Source organism: Etheostoma cragini, chromosome 20 (assembly GCF_013103735.1).
Source record: "Etheostoma cragini isolate CJK2018 chromosome 20, CSU_Ecrag_1.0, whole genome shotgun sequence".
NCBI classification, from domain to species: domain Eukaryota; kingdom Metazoa; phylum Chordata; class Actinopteri; order Perciformes; family Percidae; genus Etheostoma; species Etheostoma cragini.
The window spans coordinates 23,202,073-23,222,876 of NC_048426.1; the positions used below are offsets into that span (position 1 = coordinate 23,202,073).

The 20,804-nt window shown below is 41.7% G+C and overlaps 1 protein-coding gene across 1 annotated transcript in view; it reads left to right on the forward strand.

The window, feature by feature from the left end:
- Positions 1-4,413: 4,413 nt before the first annotated feature.
- gabrr2a (gamma-aminobutyric acid type A receptor subunit rho2a) overlaps positions 4,414-20,804 on the forward strand; it is a 39,023-nt gene continuing 22,632 nt past the window's right edge. Inside the window, exons 1-2 of the mRNA XM_034857682.1 lie at positions 4,414-4,726; positions 10,384-10,490. Coding sequence (XP_034713573.1) covers positions 4,605-4,726; positions 10,384-10,490 — 229 coding nt within the window. The 5' untranslated portion in view covers positions 4,414-4,604. The remainder of the gene's footprint in view (positions 4,727-10,383; positions 10,491-20,804) is intronic.

The window sequence follows — 20,804 nt, forward strand, 5'->3', positions numbered from 1 at the left end:
GGGGAGACGGAGGACTGTGGGGAGACGGAGGACTGTGGGGAGACGGAGGAATGTGGGGGAGACGGAGGACTGTGGGGGAGACGGAGGACTGTAGCGGAGGACGGCTCATTAAACTTGTCTTCCCTTCCTGGCAATCTGTCCCCAGCTTGGATGAGTAGATGGCACTAAATTAGATGCCGGCTCTTTAAATCTGAGCTTTGAGTTTTTTTTTTATTTGATTTGATTTGACTGGCAGTTTCCCTGCTTCTCTCAATCTTCCTGGTACGTGTGTGTGTGTGTGTGTGTGTGTCTGTCTGTGTGTGTGTGTGTGTGTGTGTGTGTGTGTGTGTGTCTGTCTGTGTGTGTGTGTGAGTGTGTGTCTGTGACCGTCCATCTAGTGTTATATAAATTAAATTGAGATTAAATTTCCCACTTCGCCTCGAAGTAAAAAAAAAAAAGTTGTCTTAGAGAGATAGGCCTTTATATAGAATGATCACTTTGCGATCATTGTTCTATGTAGTCATATTAATTTCTGTATTTTAATTTGAGTTTTATTATATTTTTATAAAATATATATTTCTTATTATAATTTTAGCATGATTTAATTGGAGGTTTTAAATTAAGGCTGGTAGATATAGGCGGAACTAAAAAATCACAATATTTATTACCAAATATCTCAATGTTAATACCTCAACGGTATTAAAGGGTGGACTACTAGTGCTTTCACAAAATATTTACACACTATGTTTTTAATAAATCCATAATAATAATATGGATATAATGGCGCATGCAAATATTGGAACAGCTGGTAAGTTCATCCAACTATCACAAAACATCACTTCCCGGTAATTAACCCTTTAAAAACCAGAAAAAGACTAAACATATTTACTATAACGATACTCAAAATATCTAATCTCATGTAACAATATACTGATATATCATTATAAGCTTGATGTATCAAAATAACATATATATATATATATTGCCCTGCTCTAAAATTAAACCTCATGTACATTATTTTTAATCTATTACTGTTTGTTTTGGTAAAATTCTGCAGAATAAAAACTAACTTAAATCTTAGATATGGACGATTTGTGTACCCAGAGTAGCCCATGACCGACCCTATCAGCAGCGGGAGAATGGCACTGGGAGCTGTTCAGCCAAATTAACCAGAAGGGTAAATCCCATTGTAATATGGTGATGCCAGACCAAAGGTTTTACATAATTCATCCCATCCCATGGCATTGTTGGCAATGAGGCAGATCATGCAGTGGCTGAATGAGGGGGCGATTGGTAGGGAAATCCAGGATTAGCTGCATTTCTCGGAGGCTGCACAGTGGGTGGTGGTTGAGTGGGCGGTGGGGGGGGGGGATGTTGAGTATTGTATCCAGCTCTGCAGGTAGAACGTTTGCTCTGCCGCCATCTGCGTGGTGTAAGTTTGTGTTGTGTTGGCAATATGGGAAGTAGGGTAAGTGATTGAATGTGTGCTATTTAATGTGGAAGTTTAAAAAAAAGGATCTAATATTTCAACATTAAGATTGTAGGTGAAATATAAATAAGCATAAAGATTTAATACCACAGTTGGTTCAAAATATTCCACTTTACCCTTGACCCGTTTTGAAAAAAAAAAGAAAGTGTCTTTCAACCAAATTTTCTGAAAAATAATGCGGCTTGTTCCACACATCGCTCTTCACAAGTAAAATAAATTATCGGCCCATTGCATTCTTTAAATTTGGAAGTTTTATTTAATTTCATGGCATTCAAAAAACCTTTTTTTGGAAAGACCCTTGAAAGAATGGACTAAAATGTCCCAAAAAAGCTGGGGGGGGGGGGGGGGCAACGAAACACAAATACATTAAAAGGTGTCAGAAGGGCACCCAGATAGCTCAGTTGGTAGAGCGGGTGCCCATGTAGAGAGGTTTACTCCTCGATGCAGCGGGCCCGGGTTCGAATCCGGCCTGCGGCCCTTTGCTGCATGTTACTCCCCCTCTCTCTCCCCATTACAGTCCTATCAAATAAGGCCTAAAATGCCCCAAAAAATTATCTAAAAAAAAAAGATTTTTGACACAGAAAAACACAAAGTTGCACGGTCGACGGGAAGCTAACACAAGGGTAATTATAATATACTTTTTTAGGAATTAAGTAAAGTTTTCAACATGAATTCCATCACAAAGATAGAAAAAATAGATTTTGGGAAATGGGACAATGCGACAGCGCCGGCGCCCTTTGCCACGGTTCCTTGTACTGTAGTCTGTGTGTGTTGCAAGTCCTCGGTGGGTGGAGCCGAGGCGTCATTGTGGTAGGAGCATCCATCCATCCATCCATCTTCATCTGCTTATCCGGTATCGGGTCGCGGGGGCAGCAGCTCCAGCAGGGGACCCCAAACTTCCTTTCTCGAGCCACATTAACCAGCTCCGACTGGGGGGTCCCGAGGCGTTCCCAGGCCAGGTTGGAGATATAATCCCTCCACCTAGTCCTGGGTCTTCCTCGAGGCCTCCCCCCAGATGGACGTGTCTGGACCACCTCCCTAGGTAGGCGCCCAGGAGGCATCCTTACCAGATGCCCAAACCACCACAACTGGCTCCTCCCAGTTCTGCTAAGAGCATGAGCATTTCAAATAAAGGCTTTAACACTCTCTGAAGCTTTTTGTAACTCCGACAACCAATCACATTGGGCCTTTAGCCTTTAACAAGTTTTGGAGGAGCTCAACAACGGTAGAAACATTCCTACAACAATGCATTATTTGTTGCAGACAAGTCACTGTACCACTGTAACCGTATCTCACTTTTTAGAGTGAGATCCGGTTTCTGAATGTCCTCTGCCTTCCGTCTCCGGGGGAGCTTTTTAACATCTGCACGGGTTACGTCACTAGCCGAGATGGGGTGGCCAACTGTAGCACATGCTAGCGTGCTAGCTCGTTCTCAATGGCAAAACACCGCTAAAACACACTAATTGACTTCCTGTCCCTGTTCGGCAGGTATTCCTCAAGTGTCCCTGGTCTAGAAGAAGTCTCCCAGCTGATCCTGCCTTGGACTGACCAAAGCTGGAGAAAGAGTTATCTAGCTGATGGGATCTTACCGAGCTAGTGAGCATGTGCAACTCCCAAAAAGGATAGTATAGAAGTGAGATGTCTCACTCTGGAGCTAAAACAGAAACCCAAACACAGGGTGAAAACAGGATCTGCAGCAACGTGCGGTACAACAAAGAAATGGTGTTTTTTTAAAATGAAACCACGTAAACCTAACCTAACCCCAAACGATCGGGCTACTACGTAGGGCAGATCTTGCCAAGAAACCAGGTGGGATCAATAATTATGTAGAGGAGACATATACAATATTAAGGGGTGCTTTTGGTAAATTGACCAAATACTCTCTCTGTTCCACTTCCTGCCCGGGTGTGGGAACGGCCCCACGTTAAAATAGACCTGCTGCATATCTTCAGCAGAGCAGAGAGCCACTTCAAACGCTCTTCTGGGGCACGGCGTGACGCGGCCGGGGGAATATCAACGATTGACTTGATTACTTGACTTGGCCGTGATTGGTTGCGGGGGTCGCGGTACTTCCAGAAGCCAGTGTACATGCACCCGCTTGACAAATGGGGTTAAAGTAAGTACTGTTTATTGTGTTCTGTCAGAATATTTGAACAAATTGATGCTTTGGCAACATTGTTGGCAACTTGCATGCCAGTGAAGCCCCTTTGAATTGAATTTCATTGAGAAAGTAAATAAATGGAACAGAAATGTCTAGTGTGGCTTGGGAAAGGGAATTAAGGGGTCATCTGCTGGAGCTGCTGCCCCCGCAACCCGCCCCAGGATAATCTGATGACGATAGATGGATTGAACTTCATTAAAAACACATCAATAAGCCACACAGTTATATTGGGTGACATGTTCCTAAATCATGAACCCGTACTGTTGTGCATTTTGGCTCAATTTTAATTTTATACTACACCATCCTGCGCCTCGCTACCATGTATCTGCCCTGATCATTTTCTTGGTAATAATGGAGGTCATTGTTCAAGAATGTCTATCAAACCAACAGCATCCATCCTAAAATATGACGTGGTGATGATTCTGCTCACAGCCCCGGAAACGCTCGCTGCAGCCTTGCTATGTGAAAATAGGGAGGTTGTCTTTAAACCGCTCCAACATGTCCCTGAGTGGAGTGAAACGGGATTCCTATGATGAGGTTTTTATTTACAAGAGGGAGGAATAATCTGCCTCTCTTGTTGTGTCATGCCAGGCTGCAAATAATCTGTGTGTGTGTGTGTGTGTGTTTTGGTGGGGGGTATTTTCCCCTTGAAGCATGTAGACTACAGATGTTACAGCCCCCTCTCTCTCTCTCTCTCTCTCTCTCTCTCTCTCTCTCTCTCTCTCTCTCTCTCTCTCTCTCTCTCTCTCTCTCTCTCTCTCTCTCTCTCTCTCTCGTGAGGATAAATGCATACAGTGCATCGTACACACCAACACACTCCTCTCCTGCAGCTGTCGCGCGGCAGACAGCCTGATGCCATGACCGAGGACACATCCATCCTCTGCTGAGAACTATGCGCTGCCGGCTGAGCCCTGCTGGAATGAACCGAGCGAGAGGGGCTTTCAAGGCACTCACCTGTGGATTTGCGCCGTCAAGATGCCTTTTTTGACCAAACCTCTGATTTTACTTCTATGCCTGGTTGTTAGCGGGGAATGCCGCAAGCACGGCCACCGGGTACGGAGATGGACCGGCACCGTGGAGACCCAAAAGCATGGCACGTAAGTGAAAGGAAATACCTAAACATGTATTTTAATGCAGAAATTTCAGAGAGTTTCAATTTAATTGTCATTAGCCTATCACTAAATATATCACATAACTGCTGGTTAATGTAGATGTTCTTTAACCGGGGTCAATGCAAGGATTACTTGTCCTATCTTTTACATGTATTTACATTTCCCTAATTACAAATATAATTAAAACATTAACAATTACCAATATTGAGACAAATTCCCTGCAAATGTTTTTCCTTTTTTTGCTTTTCATAGAGCTTATTGTAACATCTGGCTGGAGACTGCAGATACAAACAGCCTTTTGGCTAATTTATTTATATGCACTGTTCATAAAAATAAAGAAAAGAAAAGATGAATTATGTAGGTGAAATGTAGTCCAGGTTTTATCGATATGGTATAAAGCAAAGTTTGAAGAGGAACTTTCTTGACATTCTTTAAATTGGTTACTGTAGTGGTAAATTAATGTTTTTCTTCACTGATTTGTTAAAAAGTGACAGGAACAGTCTTGGCTTTGTGAGCTGCATCCATGAGGTGTGTCAGAAGTGGATCTCTTTGTCTTCATTGCAGAATGATGGCATCTTGTTAAAAGGCATGCAACAGTCAGTGCATGGTAATACTCAGAAACAAAATTATTAACAGTTGTATTGATTAGTTTATCACAAAAAGAGTGAAAATCATGAAATTCCTACTTTAAAAAACTTAAATTAAATTGGCATGGACTGTGTTTCTGTGGTTAATGAGCCGCAGATATGAGTGCTCTGCCAAACACTCACCCACACACCATCATTCATTCACTGATGGAGGTGAAGCTGCCTGCAAGACACCGACCTGCTCATCGAGAGGACATTGGTCTTCAGAAGGACACTTTGACATAGGCTACTGTTCGAGACTACATGTCCTCTCCAAAGAAATGACATTTCATTTGTTTAAAGGCCTAAAACAACAACCTCTTGTGGCTGTGTGAATTAGGACATTGACATAGAGCCTAAACATTGACTTAGAGCCTACAACCGTGCAGGGTGGAGCAGGCCAGCCAATTAGAATTAAAGATAGACAAATTGGGCTCCTCATCCAAACCTACTCGTTCAATTTAATATTAAATCACAACAGTAGGTCTAGACCACACTATAATTTACAGAGACCCACCAATTCACCCAACAACCCCCCCCCCCCCCCCCCCCCCAGCCATGGAGTCTCTAACAATCATTACCAAGCCAAGTGTCAACTCTGTTTTGCATACATTATGCAGAATTATTTTTAAATGTCAATGTCACATTTTCCTTCTGCAAAACTGTGCTCAGGAAAAAGCTTTGAAGCGTTATTTAGCCTGTTCCCAGTAAGATAGGATGACATGGTGCTAATGGATGCCTTAGGCTATCAACTGATACAAGTATCTTTACTCTAGCTTTAAAACTGAGCCTGCTACTCAATCCGTGGGTTCTACTTGTTAGTCTGCATAGGTTTTCATCTTCTCAACATCAGACCTGGTGCTTCTTTTCACGTTTTTTTGGTCAAAAGTTTGGCCTTTGATATCTGCTCCCTTCATTTTCTTGTTCTCTCCATAACTGTCTTTTATTTTTTAATCCTCTGATGTTTGGCATTTTGCCTCTAGCCAGTCATGCTGCAGTTCCCTTAACATCTTTACATGCGCAGCACATGTTGTCACATTGTCATTTAACTGAGAATTTTATCCAAAGCGACTTCCAATTAAGTGCTTTCAACCCTGAAGACACAAACTCCAGACAACAGGTAGTAAGTGCAAGTATAGTTTTAAATAAGCAAAACCACAAAGAGCCATATGAAAGTTTAGCTTCATCCATTTTTTTTAGTCCTTTCCTCCTCTCTTCTTTTCCTTCATGTTTAGCCAAAGTGTAGTTGGAAGAGATGTGTTTTTAGCCTTTGGCGAATGATGCGTAGGCTTTCAGCCGTCCTGATGTCAGCAGGGAGCTCGTTCCACCATTTAGGAGCCAGGACAGCAAACAGTCGGGACATCTTTGAGTGATAAGCTGTCCTTAACTGTGTGTGTGTGTTGGGGGGTGGGGGAGGCGGGTTGAGGTGTAGAGTTTGACCCTGTCCTGGATGTATGCTGGGGCTGATCCAATCATGGCCCTGCATGCAAGCACTAGTGTCTTTAAGGGGATGCAGGCAGCAACTGGTAACCAGTGAAGAAGAGTGGAGGAGCAGTGTCGTGTGAGAGAACTTCGAGCTGCGTTCTGAATGAGCTGCAGGGACCGGATGGCACATGCGGGCAGGCCAATCAGGAGGGAGTTGCAGAAGTCTAGACGTGAGATGACTAGAGCCTGAACAACTTGTAGTAGGGGGTATCTAGACGATCTGGTAGTTGTAGCATTGTTGGCAGTGAAGGAGAGTTGGTTGTCAAGGGTCACACCCAGGTTTCCAGCAGTCTAAATGGGGACAACCACAGAGTTTTCAATTGTTAAGTTCAGGTCCTGGGTAGGAGAACCCTTCTCTGGAAGGGAAAGGAGCTCAGTCTTGTCAAGGTTAAGTTTTAGATGGTGTGTGGACATCCAAGAAGAAATGTCAGTCAGACAGGCCGAGAGCCGTGTGCTCTGCACATCTGACCCCCACACTCATTGTTAAAATGCTGCAATAAGATGACAAGTTGAAATATGTTTTAAGGAAAAAGAAATAACAAAATATATGTATTTATCATGCATTGTCAATGACTATATAGTGTTAGGCATCGTTTTGATGTCAACAATTCAGATTCTTCATTTTGTTACAGGTTCAATTATCGATTACAATTCGTCAACGGGTAGAGTTGAAACAAGTGTCATGCTTATGTCCCAGATAAGAGGAATAAGAAACAATTCCATTCGAATATTAATGTTTAAAACGAAGTTGTAACCGGTTCTCAGTGCCCAGTAGTAGTGATTTAAGTCAGCAAGTGAAGTGTTGTCCTTGATCCCATTTAAGGGTCAACCATAGAACTCTGACCCCCTGGCGGCGGAGCCCGGGGTGGAGCCCGGGGTGGAGCCCGGGGTGGAGCCCGGGGTGGAGCCCTGGGTGGAGCCCTGGGTGGAGCCCTGGGTGGAGCCCTGGGTGGAGCCCGGGGTGGAGCCCGGGGTGGAGCCCAGGGTGGAGCCCGGGGTGGAGCCCGGGGTGGAGCCCGGGGTGGAGCCCAGGGTGGAGGAACAGGCCAACCATGCTCCCACTTTAATGTTGGAGACCACTGTTCAAGAACTTAAAACCAATCAGCCTTTGTTTAAATAAGCATGCCCACTTTAAGCTATGACCATGATCTTTCCCCATTAACCTTGATCTAGTATTTAATTTTAATTTTAATATTATTCATATTGCTGTGTGTATTAACAACCATAGTCTGCGTCCACGACGTTGCACTTCTGGGATTGCTCCGTTTTCACTCAATTCGGCCGAATATCCGCTGCTTGGGCTTCCTTTGTGTTGTGATCCTAGACTCCAGGGGACTCTGGTGGATGACGACTATGGTTACCTGCTCCTCAGATCTCTGCAGGGTAAATCCAGACAGCTAGCATGTCAGCTAGGTGTTCCACAAATACAAGGTGCTTCCCAAAGTTACTTTGCAGAGGCGCCATGCTTAGCGCCACGCAAGACGATTGTGATTGGTTTGAAGACATGCCAATAAACCAGAGCATGTTTGTCTCCCATCCCAGAATGCTGTGCAGACTCACCAGACCCTCTTCTGCAGTGTAGTCCTGCAACAATTGTTTTTTTTCTTGACCATAATTATTACATAGCCAATCGCCTAGTGGTTGTTATTTCAACCGTCCAGTCCATGTTTCCTTAACTGGCCTTTTGATATCTGAATCTGACTAAACCATAGTAGTCACATCAGAGATGGCTAATAGTATATCTCTTTTTTTTAACATGATTTGCAAAAGTTATGGAAGGCATTTACAAACAACGTTGTCTTGCTGATAGGGGCATTTTATAAAATGTGTTTACATGTGTTCTGGAGGGGAGTTGTGTATTTAACGTTTGTTTGAATCAAACCACCAACAACATGGTAAATTCTTCAAATTCAGAACTTGCTCAATCAAGTGTAAGCCATGATAAAAAGAAAAATCCCTGTGCATGTGAATCACAACAACTCTTTCAGAGCATGATGACAGCTTTAACCCTAGTCAATATTGATTTGAATTGATATCTCTTTGATATTCTTGTCATGAAGAAGAGCAGCGATTTCTCAGGCCTGCAGATCGACAGGCGCGTAGGAGGAGATCAAAGGTCAACAACATCGAATAAAAGTCTCCCGCATCGCCCTCTCCACTCAGAGACATTTAATAACGTAACGTTTTGGTACACAGGACCTTCAACGGGTTATTTTTCATCAGGTAGTTAAGATCTTCCACACTGTGTGAGAGATGAAAAGCACTCGATTCTTAAGCAGAGAATGCGACCGTGAGTCACTCAGACTTCTCCTGACTGGATGAACCCTACAACTAATAACCTTAAGTCATTCACTATTCTCGAGTGTTTTATTTAGAAACAAAGAGGAATATCTGAGTCTGATGCACAGCATGTGTGAGATTCCATCATACATAAAACCCCAATAGGACACATGAGGGCAGGGAGGGCAGATCTTTTCATTTTCATTTCATGTTGTTATCATTTAGCTGTTCTCTTCTGCCTGCTTGCAGAGAAAACGTATATGTGTCTGTTATAGCTCTGCCAGGGCCCCTCTATGTCAAGCCTGTCTCTCCTCAGAGGTGATTTAACAGCATGTGGTCTGAACAGCTCCGCACCATCACAGTTAGTCACCCAATATACTTAAAATTATCACAGCACGATGTCCATCCAACCAAGGACGCAAATACAATTTTAGAAGTGGCATGTCTGCAGTCAGTGGGACTGTTTTGCTCGAACACAGGGTTGATCTTCACATTTCTAAAAACACATTTGCATTCTCTCAACCATAATATGGTAAGTAGCTTCCGTGTGAGCTTTCAGCTGCAGACATTTTATATATGTGTGGGCTTTTTTTGGAAGTTAGGAATGCAGATTTTTGCAAATGTGCTAGAACGTGGAAGGTGGGAGAAAAACAAAATTGAGTCGGAAAAACACGGCACTTTATGCCGTTCTTGTGCTCAGTTGTCACAGCAGGTCGAATCAGTACTCTCCGGTTTTTAGTGCGTTGCTTTTTATCTCTGCAAAACCAAACCCCCAGTCTGTCACTTGCTAGTTTGGCTTGACAACAGTTTTTTTTCCAGGAATTAAAAAAACGTGTCAAAACAACAAACTTCGAGCTAGCAAGCTACACGCTAAAGACACTCAGCGATACACTGGTAAGAGCAAATGAGGTTAAACTATGTATCCAGATAATTATCCAGTTAACTCTATTTAATATTGTATGTGGCGTTTTCTTTTGCGAGGTTCAAATGTTCCACCAAACAAGTTCCTATTATCTATTTAGCAGAACCACCGTCGCTGCATCTAGAGCTTAGCGCCGCATCCGCACAAGTTGATTGTGATTGGTTTAAAGAAATGCAAACAACCCAGAGTGGATTTTTTTCTTCTTTTCCCATCCTAGAATGTGTCTGTTGTTTGGTCAAATCTGACACCACGGTGCTGTGAAGATAGGTCTGGCAATGCAAGACTAGTCTCTAACCTACCCCCTGACAGTGCATGTCCTTTTCCCATAGCTCCTTGGCAAAGAAGCCTCCAGATGTAACCAAGTCTCGCAAAACAAAGACGGAGCATCTGCTCAAAGTCGACGATCACGATTTCACCATGAGGCCAGCATTTGGAGGTAGGTGTGCAAATATATAATTGCCTTCTGTTGTATACATGCAGACATTTATTTAATTTCATATTTTAATTTATCTCGAACAATCAACACTGTTGCAAGACAAAAATAAAAGTTAAAATATATATATATATATATATATATATATATATATATAGTACATACACACATACACATAATTACACAATTAAATGAGAAGTTTGAGAAGGAGCAGGCGGAAGCAAACAGCTTATCTGGTCCTGCCCCTGTTTCACAAAATCACTCCATCACAAAGTAAATAGATATGTAAACACAGCATTCAATCTTTCAGGTCTTACAATAAACAATAACTAACAACAATACAACAATGTATGATCAATTCATGATCACATTCACACATGGACACAAACCCAAGGTCCAGTTATTAGCTTTTTTTTTGATCGTTCAACCACTCTCTCTCATCTCATCTTCCTTGCTTAGTTTTATTGGAAAAACAAAAATCAGAAAGAACAACTGGTAGAGTTCCCCTTTATAGCCCAGTTGTTAATGATTTCATCCGTTGCTGTGATGATTCTTTTTTAGAGCTCAAAATATCCAAAACAAAGGATGTTTTGATTCATAATACAAAGCATGCCTCCATCTGTGATCTCGCAATAATCAAAGGCCAGCCTGCGGAGGGCTTAGACAATAACAAGTATCTTGGGACAGTCATTGACTCTAAAATAAACTCTAGTAGGAATTGCGAGCCAGTCTGAATAAAAGGTCACCAGCATTCATCTTGCCTTATAAAATAGTCTGGTTTTAAACCTTCTCTATCAATCCTTTATTGAATCTGTGTTGTCTTTCTCTGTTGTGTCTGGGTTTGGGAGCCTATCCCTGCAGGACAAAATCTCCCTCAACCAAATCATAAAGTGGGCTAGTGGGCTGTCAGGTGAGTCATAAACCAACAAACAGATTAAACGCAAGGCCAACTCAATGTCTTTAGATTTTTCCCATCCTTTACATGGCAAATTACAGCTAGTTGTTTGGCTCCTAAGGGTAGAACAAAAGTGCTGCAGAGAGAGTTTTGTAACTGCAGTGACTATGAGACTGAATAAAACTGGAACGTGGAATGCACCTCATCCATAGCAATTACACATCTTCAGGCTCCTGTCAGGACAGTGGTGGGAAAAACTTTGACGCTTGATCAGTGGCTCTTACCATTAGATATTGACACAAAAATCAGCCTTTTGCACCTGTATGGAAGGCGCCGGGCAGAGCAGTATCTCGACCACCACGCTATAAGATGATGTAGTAATATGAAGAGCCAGAGCGTCTAAATATGATGCGAAAGGAGACTTTTTGGGTCAATAAGAAACGCCAAAGACACCTGACCAAGTGGCACTTTTTGACGCAGTGGGAGTGAGAATGTGTTGGGCTGAATTTTGTCCTATTTCGGTCTGCTGAATAAGGTAAAGTTTGTTTGAGAGTGTCTATGATGAAGTTATATGATAAAGTTGATTTTTGCTTGGACTGCTGTATCCTGTCGGCACAACAAATTTACCATCAGGTAGGAATAAAGAAGCCTAACCTAACTTTTAATCCGGTTGGATGTGAAGCCTGGAACTAGAAGTGACCTGCATGAAGACAGGGACGGAGGAAAGATTGTGTTTGGTTGACCTGAGTGTGTGTGTGTGTGTGTGTGTGTGTGTGTAGCCTGTCCTCCCTCGAGCTTAAAAAAAACTAATTGCATGTCAGCACTTTGGTCTGCCCTCGTGTCTCGTACTAGTCTTGGGAGTCAGAACCTCTGATATGTCGGGCTCTTTGATGTTGTACCAACTTAAAGTCTCCATACCGTTCCTGGAATCATCTCAAAGCATGAAGCATCTTCAGCCCAGACCTGTTGTGACATGTGTTTTTGTTCTGCTGGATTGCAAGAAAAACCAGATCTAAGGCTTCTTCTTTTTTCAGGCTGACAATGTCATTGCCTCATCTTAGTTGATACGATGAACATCTCAGTGTGGTAGATGCTAAACCATTAAAAAGTGTCTCCCTAAGTTATAAAACATCCCATTGGTGGTGTTCTGCGTGCGATCCGAAGACAGCAGTTCACAAAATGTTTCATATTTAAAATCTTTTCAAGGTATGAGTTGAATCTAAAGTGGTATTTTATCATTAAAAAACTTCAGAAAGTAGCTCATGGCTCAATTTTTGTTGATACACTTGGAAGTGTATGCCTCCTGTATCTCTTTTGAGCAATCAAACTAAACGTTTGGGATTGCTTTAATGAAGAGAATTGGATACTAAGTTCCACCCAAATCCCTGCTCCAAAAATAGAGCGGGAAAGGGATGAATCTTCCTCTGACTCGTCTTCTTTTGAAGTTGTACCTTAGTTGTTAGCAGAAGATGTAACCTTCGTTAAGTGGGGCGGCTTCTCCCCTGTTAGAGTGATTGCTACTTCAGAGAAAGGCAGAGCATGTAGTAGGAGGTCACAGTGGAAATGGGACTAAAAATAGCACAGGTCCAGGCACAAAGTCCCGAGGATACACGGCTCTAGTGGCATTAGTATTTGACTCACTCCACCCCATTTCCCTGGAAAGGGATGTCCGCTCCAGATGTGTTTAAACCTGTAGCTTGTTTTTTTATATTGAATAATGCTTAAACATGTTTTGTTTTTTTTCACCAAAACAGATCAGTAAGCTTCTGGCTTAGCCGCATCAGAATGAAAGAGGCTGAAAATTGAAAAATGCTCCCAACACACCCCATCCCTTCCTCCACATAGGCAAAACACATGAGAGACTCAGAGCCCAATGATAAGCTTGTTAGAATTCAAATCAGAGACTTGATGTTGGTAGGTATGGATATCAAGTTACATTTAATAAAGAAAAAGGTTCAGATTACTCTGTTTTTACCCGTAGATAAATTCGTTGCAAAGTGCGGGGCATCCATGACACAAACACCACACACCACAGACAACATTCATTTAGAATGGGACATTAAGTAAAAACCTCCAGTGCTATTCAAGATATTAGAATATCTCACAAATACCAATCAAAGTAGTGACAGCCATAACATACATTGAAAAGTAAAAACTGAACAAAATATTATACAAACAGATGCATTAAAATACATCATATACACAAATACAGGCTCCAAAAAGATTGTGTGTTTATACACAAATACAGGCTCCTGAAATATTTGTATATACATAAATACAGGCACCATAAATATTTGTATATACATAAATACAGGCACCAGAAATATTTGTATATACATAAACACAGGCTCCAGAAATATTTGTATATACATAAATACAGGCTCAGGAAAGATTGTGTATATACACAAATACACGCTCCAGAAATATATTTTGTGTATATACCAAAATACAAGCTCCAAAAATGTTTGTATACACATAAAAAAAGGCTCCAGAAAGATTGTGTATATACACAAATACAGGCTCCAGAAATATTTTGTTTATATACAGAAATACAAACTCCAAAAGTATTTGTATATGCATAAAAACAGGCTCCAGAAAGATTGTGTGTTTGTACACAAATACAGGATCCTGAAATATTTTGTACAAATTGTGGAACTTTTCTTACCATGACTTCTAATAATGAGTTAATGCCGTATGAACTGCAGAGACCGTTTGGGTGACTATAGGGCAGCGAGTGTGGCTAACGTGTGGGATGTATTATTTCTCTTAATCCTGAGTAAAATAACACATTAAGCTTGCTGTTAATCCATGCCGAAGGGGGAAAGAGAGAAAGCCCATCAGCCAGATCATTAGATGTATGGTCTTGGAGCGACTCGTGTTTATGATCTGCTACTGGTACACCAAAGCCATTGTGTACTTTTCAGAAAATGTGTTGGCTTAGCAGTGTTGGGGATTTACTAGAGGTCACAATGTCAGGTGGGGTTGTTTCCTACTGCCTATTATATTTCCTCCACCCAGCTGTTAAAGGCATACTGCTGAATTCAGTCAGACTGTTTTCATAAACCATTTCCACGAAAAGTAACGCTCTGTGATTTGTATGCGTTCCACGTATTTTTTGCTGTATGCATCACATTGCACTGCAGCTGCATAACAATGCTGTGGAATGCGTAAAGAGGTCAGGGTGGATGGCTGGTCATTAAACACAGGGCTTTCCACCCGAGGGAGCGGAGTTTGCATCCTGGGGTAAACACACAACTTTGTCCGCGGCCTTGTTTTGTTTAATCCAGACCACAAGCTTTTTTCTAAACCAGTTGTTTTGTTGCCTAAACTTAACTGCAAGCGCCACATGACGCTTTTGTTGGGTAGACGTTTTGCAAACGCTGCTGAAACGACCCTTACCTCACGAGCCCCATGCCTGGCTAAAAGTCACCTTTTAACTTATATATTCAACTAGCAACAGTCTCTGAAATGGCCGACAGCTCACAGGGCTCTAAGCCAGCTCCCAGGCACCTTTTGTGGGCTGAATTTAACTGAAAAGAAGGCTAAACTTAACTCGCATATGAGCAGTTATGACATGACAAGTCAGCAGCCGCCTTATTACATAGGATATCATACGAATTGTTGTTCATATACTAACTGGATTTTTCATTCATTTCACATCCTTGTGTTTAACAGAGGTTAAGTAGACGGCAACTTAAACAGTTATTACAATGAAAGATGTAAAACATCCACATAAATGATCACACTTTATGGCACATCAGCGGTTATGCTATGTCATTTCATAGACAGCGTTACAGGTGAATGCCAGTTACTTAGCAGGAAACTTTATTTTGTAATGTTTGGTTACACGTTACAGGGCCAGACGAGACTCTGCGTGATTTTTATACATCACACCGTGTGTGTGTAAACCAGCACACACAAGCTTTTTGTGCATACATTTTATACATGAAGCCCCTGGTGACTTTTTTCTGATTTCTGACCTCTCCAGCACACACTATTTCTTTCTATGTGAAAATATATATGTTGAGAAGATTTTTGGTGTACTGTTTTTTTATGAATGTGTGCAAACCATAACTAAATCAAAACAGGTGAAAAACACTTAACTTTAAATACTGCTTCAGTATATGGTAATATTTACACTGTATGATTTGCTGCTACCGAGTTTCCAAACAATCGATACGTACAGTTTAACTATTAGTCTATGATTGAAGGCCAAAGGACAGTGGCTCCTACCGTGATAATAACTTCATCTTAAGGAATATTGGCTTTGAAAAGAATGTAAAACTGGGGCAGGAAAGTTAAAGTGCACATGTTATGCTTTTTAGCTTTTTCCCTTTCCTTTTATTGTGTTACATATCTTTTTTGTGTATGTAATAATCCACCCCAAAGGGACTTTAGCCTGGCTCCGCCCTCCGACCTACTTCCACTCAATTATCATTTGCCTTCAGTACACCGTCTGGGTTTGCGGTATATTTATGGGTTCTCTCCGGCCAAATCTTAACCGAGCCAATCAGCAAACAGAAGGAGTGTCTGAGAACGATGATGTTGAGGTCGTGAGATAGTTTGAGTTGTAGTTCTGTAATGGCGGCGGGGAAAGACGTGAGCGAAGCCATTCGGTCAGTCGTGGCAACGCTGGCGAGGATCCAGAAGTTAAAGCCCGGGCAGGAACAATCTCTGCTGAGTTTTGTTGGGGGCCATGATGATGTGGCCCTCCTCCCCACGGGGTTTGGGAAAAATTAGATGTTCCAGCTCGCTCTGTTAGTGGTGAAGGAGTTGGCTAAGGCTAGCGATGCTAAGCAGATATCACGACCAAAACGTTAGCGATTGGCAGATCCAATAGTTTTAATTTTCAACAGAGTAGTCAAACTCTAACAGAGTAGTCAAACTCAAACTTCAAAGAAGTTAACAATGGTCATTGGACCAGGCCTAGGGACTTACCATCTCCAACAGAAACACAGTTCATAAACTTCTCCGAACAGCTTTTTTGTAGTCCAGCCTTTACTTCAGAGACTAACGCTAGTCATTTTTTACCACACGTTATGATGCTCAACACACAGGGTGAAAAGAGGAGCTGCAGCAATGTGCAGTACAAAATAGGATGATGTTTTTCAAAAATGAAACCATGTAAACCTATTCTGGTGCAACCTTTAAATACAGTTATGAACCTGAAAATAAACATGAGCACTATAGGGACTTTTTTCCTGGTTATTTATCCAGGGAAAGTACAAATGTGGATATTTTTTACCAGCAACTTCCTGCTGCTACAAGCACCCTCGTTCTGGGAGCTTTGCCACTGAGCAGCTCCAAATCTTTTAGTCTCAATAAACAGGTTCACAAGCCATTAATGCATCACTGAAATACACAGGAGGCCACACCAACTTTGATATTCCATTTAGAGGCTCCTAAAAAAACTCACATCATAAATCAAGTGATTGAACATCGTCCCCCGCAAGTCTTAAAATAGCACGACCCGACACCCACCAAAGAACAGGGCTGTGACTGCTGCTGCCATGGTTTGAGTGGATGTCAGAAGTGTAGAGAATCAATTAGAAGATTGTTTCAAGCTTGCCATATCAAAGGAAATTCTAGTAATGCATTGAACATAATGTATTGAGAGATAGATCGATATACACACACACTGCAACAAGAAGAGAATTGAGTGAGTTGCAATAAAAGTAAAAACATTTGTTAGGCCAAATAGACAATCTGTTGTTAATTGCAATTGTGTCTGAGACAATTAATTGTACAGCAAAATTTTAAATTGTTACAGCTCTAGTCATTTGCCGTCATCTCCGATCACCTTAGTGACATTTTATCCCGTTGGAACGTCACTACAACAACCACAGTTTTAGTTTTCCTTCTTTTTTTTTGGGAGCTAAAGCTTTAAGCAGTGCTCATTGATGGATGGCTCAGCTACCATCTGGAGATATATGCTTAGTATGCAGTGACTGTAGACTCATCATATCGGACCCAACCCTAACCCAGTTAACCAATACCATCTGTTCCTTTCAGGGAGGAGATTCCATTCCCTGCCCCTAAGATTCAAACGAGCCGTGCCTACCTCCGTGCCAGCATCCATCTAGTCTCGCATTGCCAGAGCCTCCTCTAGGGGGGGGGCCTCGAGGAGGCTCTGGCTAGTACACACAGCACTGTGGAATGGGGGAAAAACATGCTTTTGGTTTATTGGCATTTCTTTAAAAGAAACACAATCGTCTTGAGTGGTGCTAAGCGCCGGACGGAGCAACTGCGCCTCCGTCAAATAGCCTCAGGAAGGAACTTGTTTGTTTTGTTGTAACGTGTATGTTTAAAAGTTGTTTTAGTCGTGCAACAGAAAACTCAGATTGGACAGATAGTCTAGCTAGCTGTCTGGATTTACCCTGCAGAGATCTGAGGACCAGGTGAACATAGTCCTCAGATTGGACCGATAGTCTAGCTAGCTGTCTGGATTCACCCTGCAGAGATCTGAGGACCAGGGAACCATAGTCCTCAGATTGGACAGATAATCTTGCTAGCTGTCTGGATTTACCCTGCAGAGATCTGAGGACCAGGTGAACATAGTCCTCATAAATCAACTGAAATTTAAAAATGCCAAGGACATCCGACCAAAATGAATGACATCAGGCAGAATTTTTGGCGTAGCAATCCGGGAAGTGGAACGTCATTGATATAGACTAGCATCCACCAGACTGTTGAACAAACCCACCCCTCTTCTCCTACCCACATGGTTTCTTAGTGTTTTTAAGATTTTCTTTTTTTTATTCTAACATAAGTATACTGACTATGAATTGTTGTATGTTTTGTCTGAATGTACTTGGCTACAAATGAAGTTCCCTTACAGGAAAAATAAAGTGTTTTTCAAATTTTTTTTGTTGTCGATTGGAGTATAGCTTTAGCTTCTAGCTTCACTTCCTCCAGTCTAACTCAGCCCGCCTGCAGTGTTAGCCTAGCCTAGCCTAGCTGTGCCTCGCTGCATGGCGTGCCCCCCTCCAGCAGAGATGAGCAGATTAAGCTGGCAGCGGTTTCTCCTGTTTACAGCTCAGATTAGCACAGGCACCAATCTGTTACGCCGTTAGGCAGCTGTTACCCCACACATGACACTTTGTCCCAATTCTAAAAGGGCCCAAAACTGGCTGGAAAAGAGCATCTGGTGTGGGTGAAAGTATTTTGGGTGAAAGTACTTTGCTTTTGTGCCTGTTTATTTAGTTTGAGATGATTTCTGTCAGATTTCCGTTTTTGGAAATTTGATTGTTGTTCTTGCCTGAGTTTGCCAAAAAAAAGTAACATCATATAATGACAATAAGTCAAAAATTGATTAAACTACAGCATGCAAATACCAACCAGATTGACATATACTCCGATTTTGCTTTAAAGCTGCAAACTCACATTGAATTCTGCGGTTCCTCTCAGCTACAGAGACTTTTACTAAGTGAAAAGCTGAAACCCCTCAGTGCTCTACCTGCTCAGATGACAGACACAGTCAGCATGAGCCTAGCTGGGGAACAAAGTAAAAAATTTAGCAGCTAAAACGTCAGATTTCTTTTTTCCTCAAGGGTTGTTGAAAACAAAACCAGAGCTAAAAAGGGAGTAAATATTGGACTTACAGTGCATTCATTAGGTGGACACAAATATTAGCCGGAAGGACCAATTAACACAGAACTAAGAAGCCTTCATTGGAAACTGTTTGGAAAAAGGACAAGCACTTCCTAAAAATACATCTAGCTACCTTAGACCATCTGTCTGTTACATTGTTAATTTGGAATGAACATTTGTGGACGCTACACACATCAAAACCATGCATTACTTGAAGCCTGACAAGGTGGATTTTTGTGTGATGTGGGATCCTGTTATCCTCTGATCCGGGGATTTCAGGAGAATCCAGCTGCCATGCAAAGTTACATAGACATGACACCAAATGAATATTAATGTTGCTGCATGTACTGTGTAAAGAGGAAACTGTTTGCTAAGACATTAGCCATATCAACGTAAGGCCATCATTAGTCGTGTGTGTGTGTGTGTGTGTGTGTGTGTGTGTGTGTGTGTGTGTGTGTGTGTGTGTGTGTGTGTGTGTGTGTGTGTCCATTGGCTCCAAGCCTAAACAAAGACCTGCCGAATCTGTGAGCTTCCGTATGCTGATGACTGTGCCGTCTTAGCTCTATGCAGCACGCCTTTAACACAATATCACAGTCTGTACCAATCATGTGGCCTACAGGTCAACATTCAAAAAAACGAGGTAATGTCCTATCTCATCCCCCCCGCCCCCACACCCCCCAGTTTTTCACATAAATGATGTGATATTTTTGCTACATCCAGCCAGGGTTGGCTGTCTGACGGTGCAGCAAATAATGAAATAATAAAGCAATGCTAAGTTGCAGGACTGTTTAATTATGAGCCCTTCAGAAACAACTTATATATACATACCCAGTAGTACATCACAGATGTGCTTGTTAGAACAGCCAATAAAGTATAAAAACAGGCATCAGGAAGTTCATTTTTAGTTATCTAAAAATCAATCAACCTAATCAATAACACTGACACACTGCTTTGGGGCAATCAAGTTTGAGTCATTTAAAGAAAACAATCATCTTTAATAATTCTGCTGTTTGCCAACATCTGCTCTTTCGTCTCTTTCCAATAACTGTCCCTGGCAGTATTTTTCACTTTATTCTAATATGCCACTGCCATCACTGGATCTATGGCAGATTAACCCATTAAATAACATGAATGCAGTACAACATAATGTTGATTCCAAAAGCCTCCATAAAGACGTGTTGGGATGCTTGCCATCTACAGTATGTCAACTCAAACTCACAGAATTGGAGGAGACAGAAATAGACCAGCTGTGCTCGTGAGAACAGCCGATAAATAACGCAAACAGGCAACAGTTGGTGCATTTTGAGTAACAGCCAATCAATAACACAGCTTTAGACACAGTTAACAATCCACTCTGTCTAGCAAGTGAAAACACAGCCTGTCCTTTATAGTACTTGTCTTCTGGAAAATATTGACATACGAGTAATGAATCAAGTTTCATTTGGTTTCATAAATGTCATTTTAAGCACAACAGCTGCTGATGTTGTAGCTGTTCTCTTTCTAACAACTGTCCCTGGCAGTATTTTACCGTTTATTTCAATTTGTCACATCCATCACTGGATCTATGGCTGATTAGCTCCTTAAAATAACTTGAATGCATCACAACCTAATGGTGAATCTCAAGGATGCTGGCCATCAATACGGGGCGGTTAAGTCCTTCCAGACTGATGAGTCGTTCCTCTTCTCTGTCTTAAATAGATGTAAAGAGTGTGTGTTATTTAGACTGTGTGCCTCACATATGTTTGAGTATGGAAGTCTGTGGCTGAAAAATTAAATCATTAAATCATATTGAAATTTAATTTTTGATTTGTGTGCACGATATATATATATAT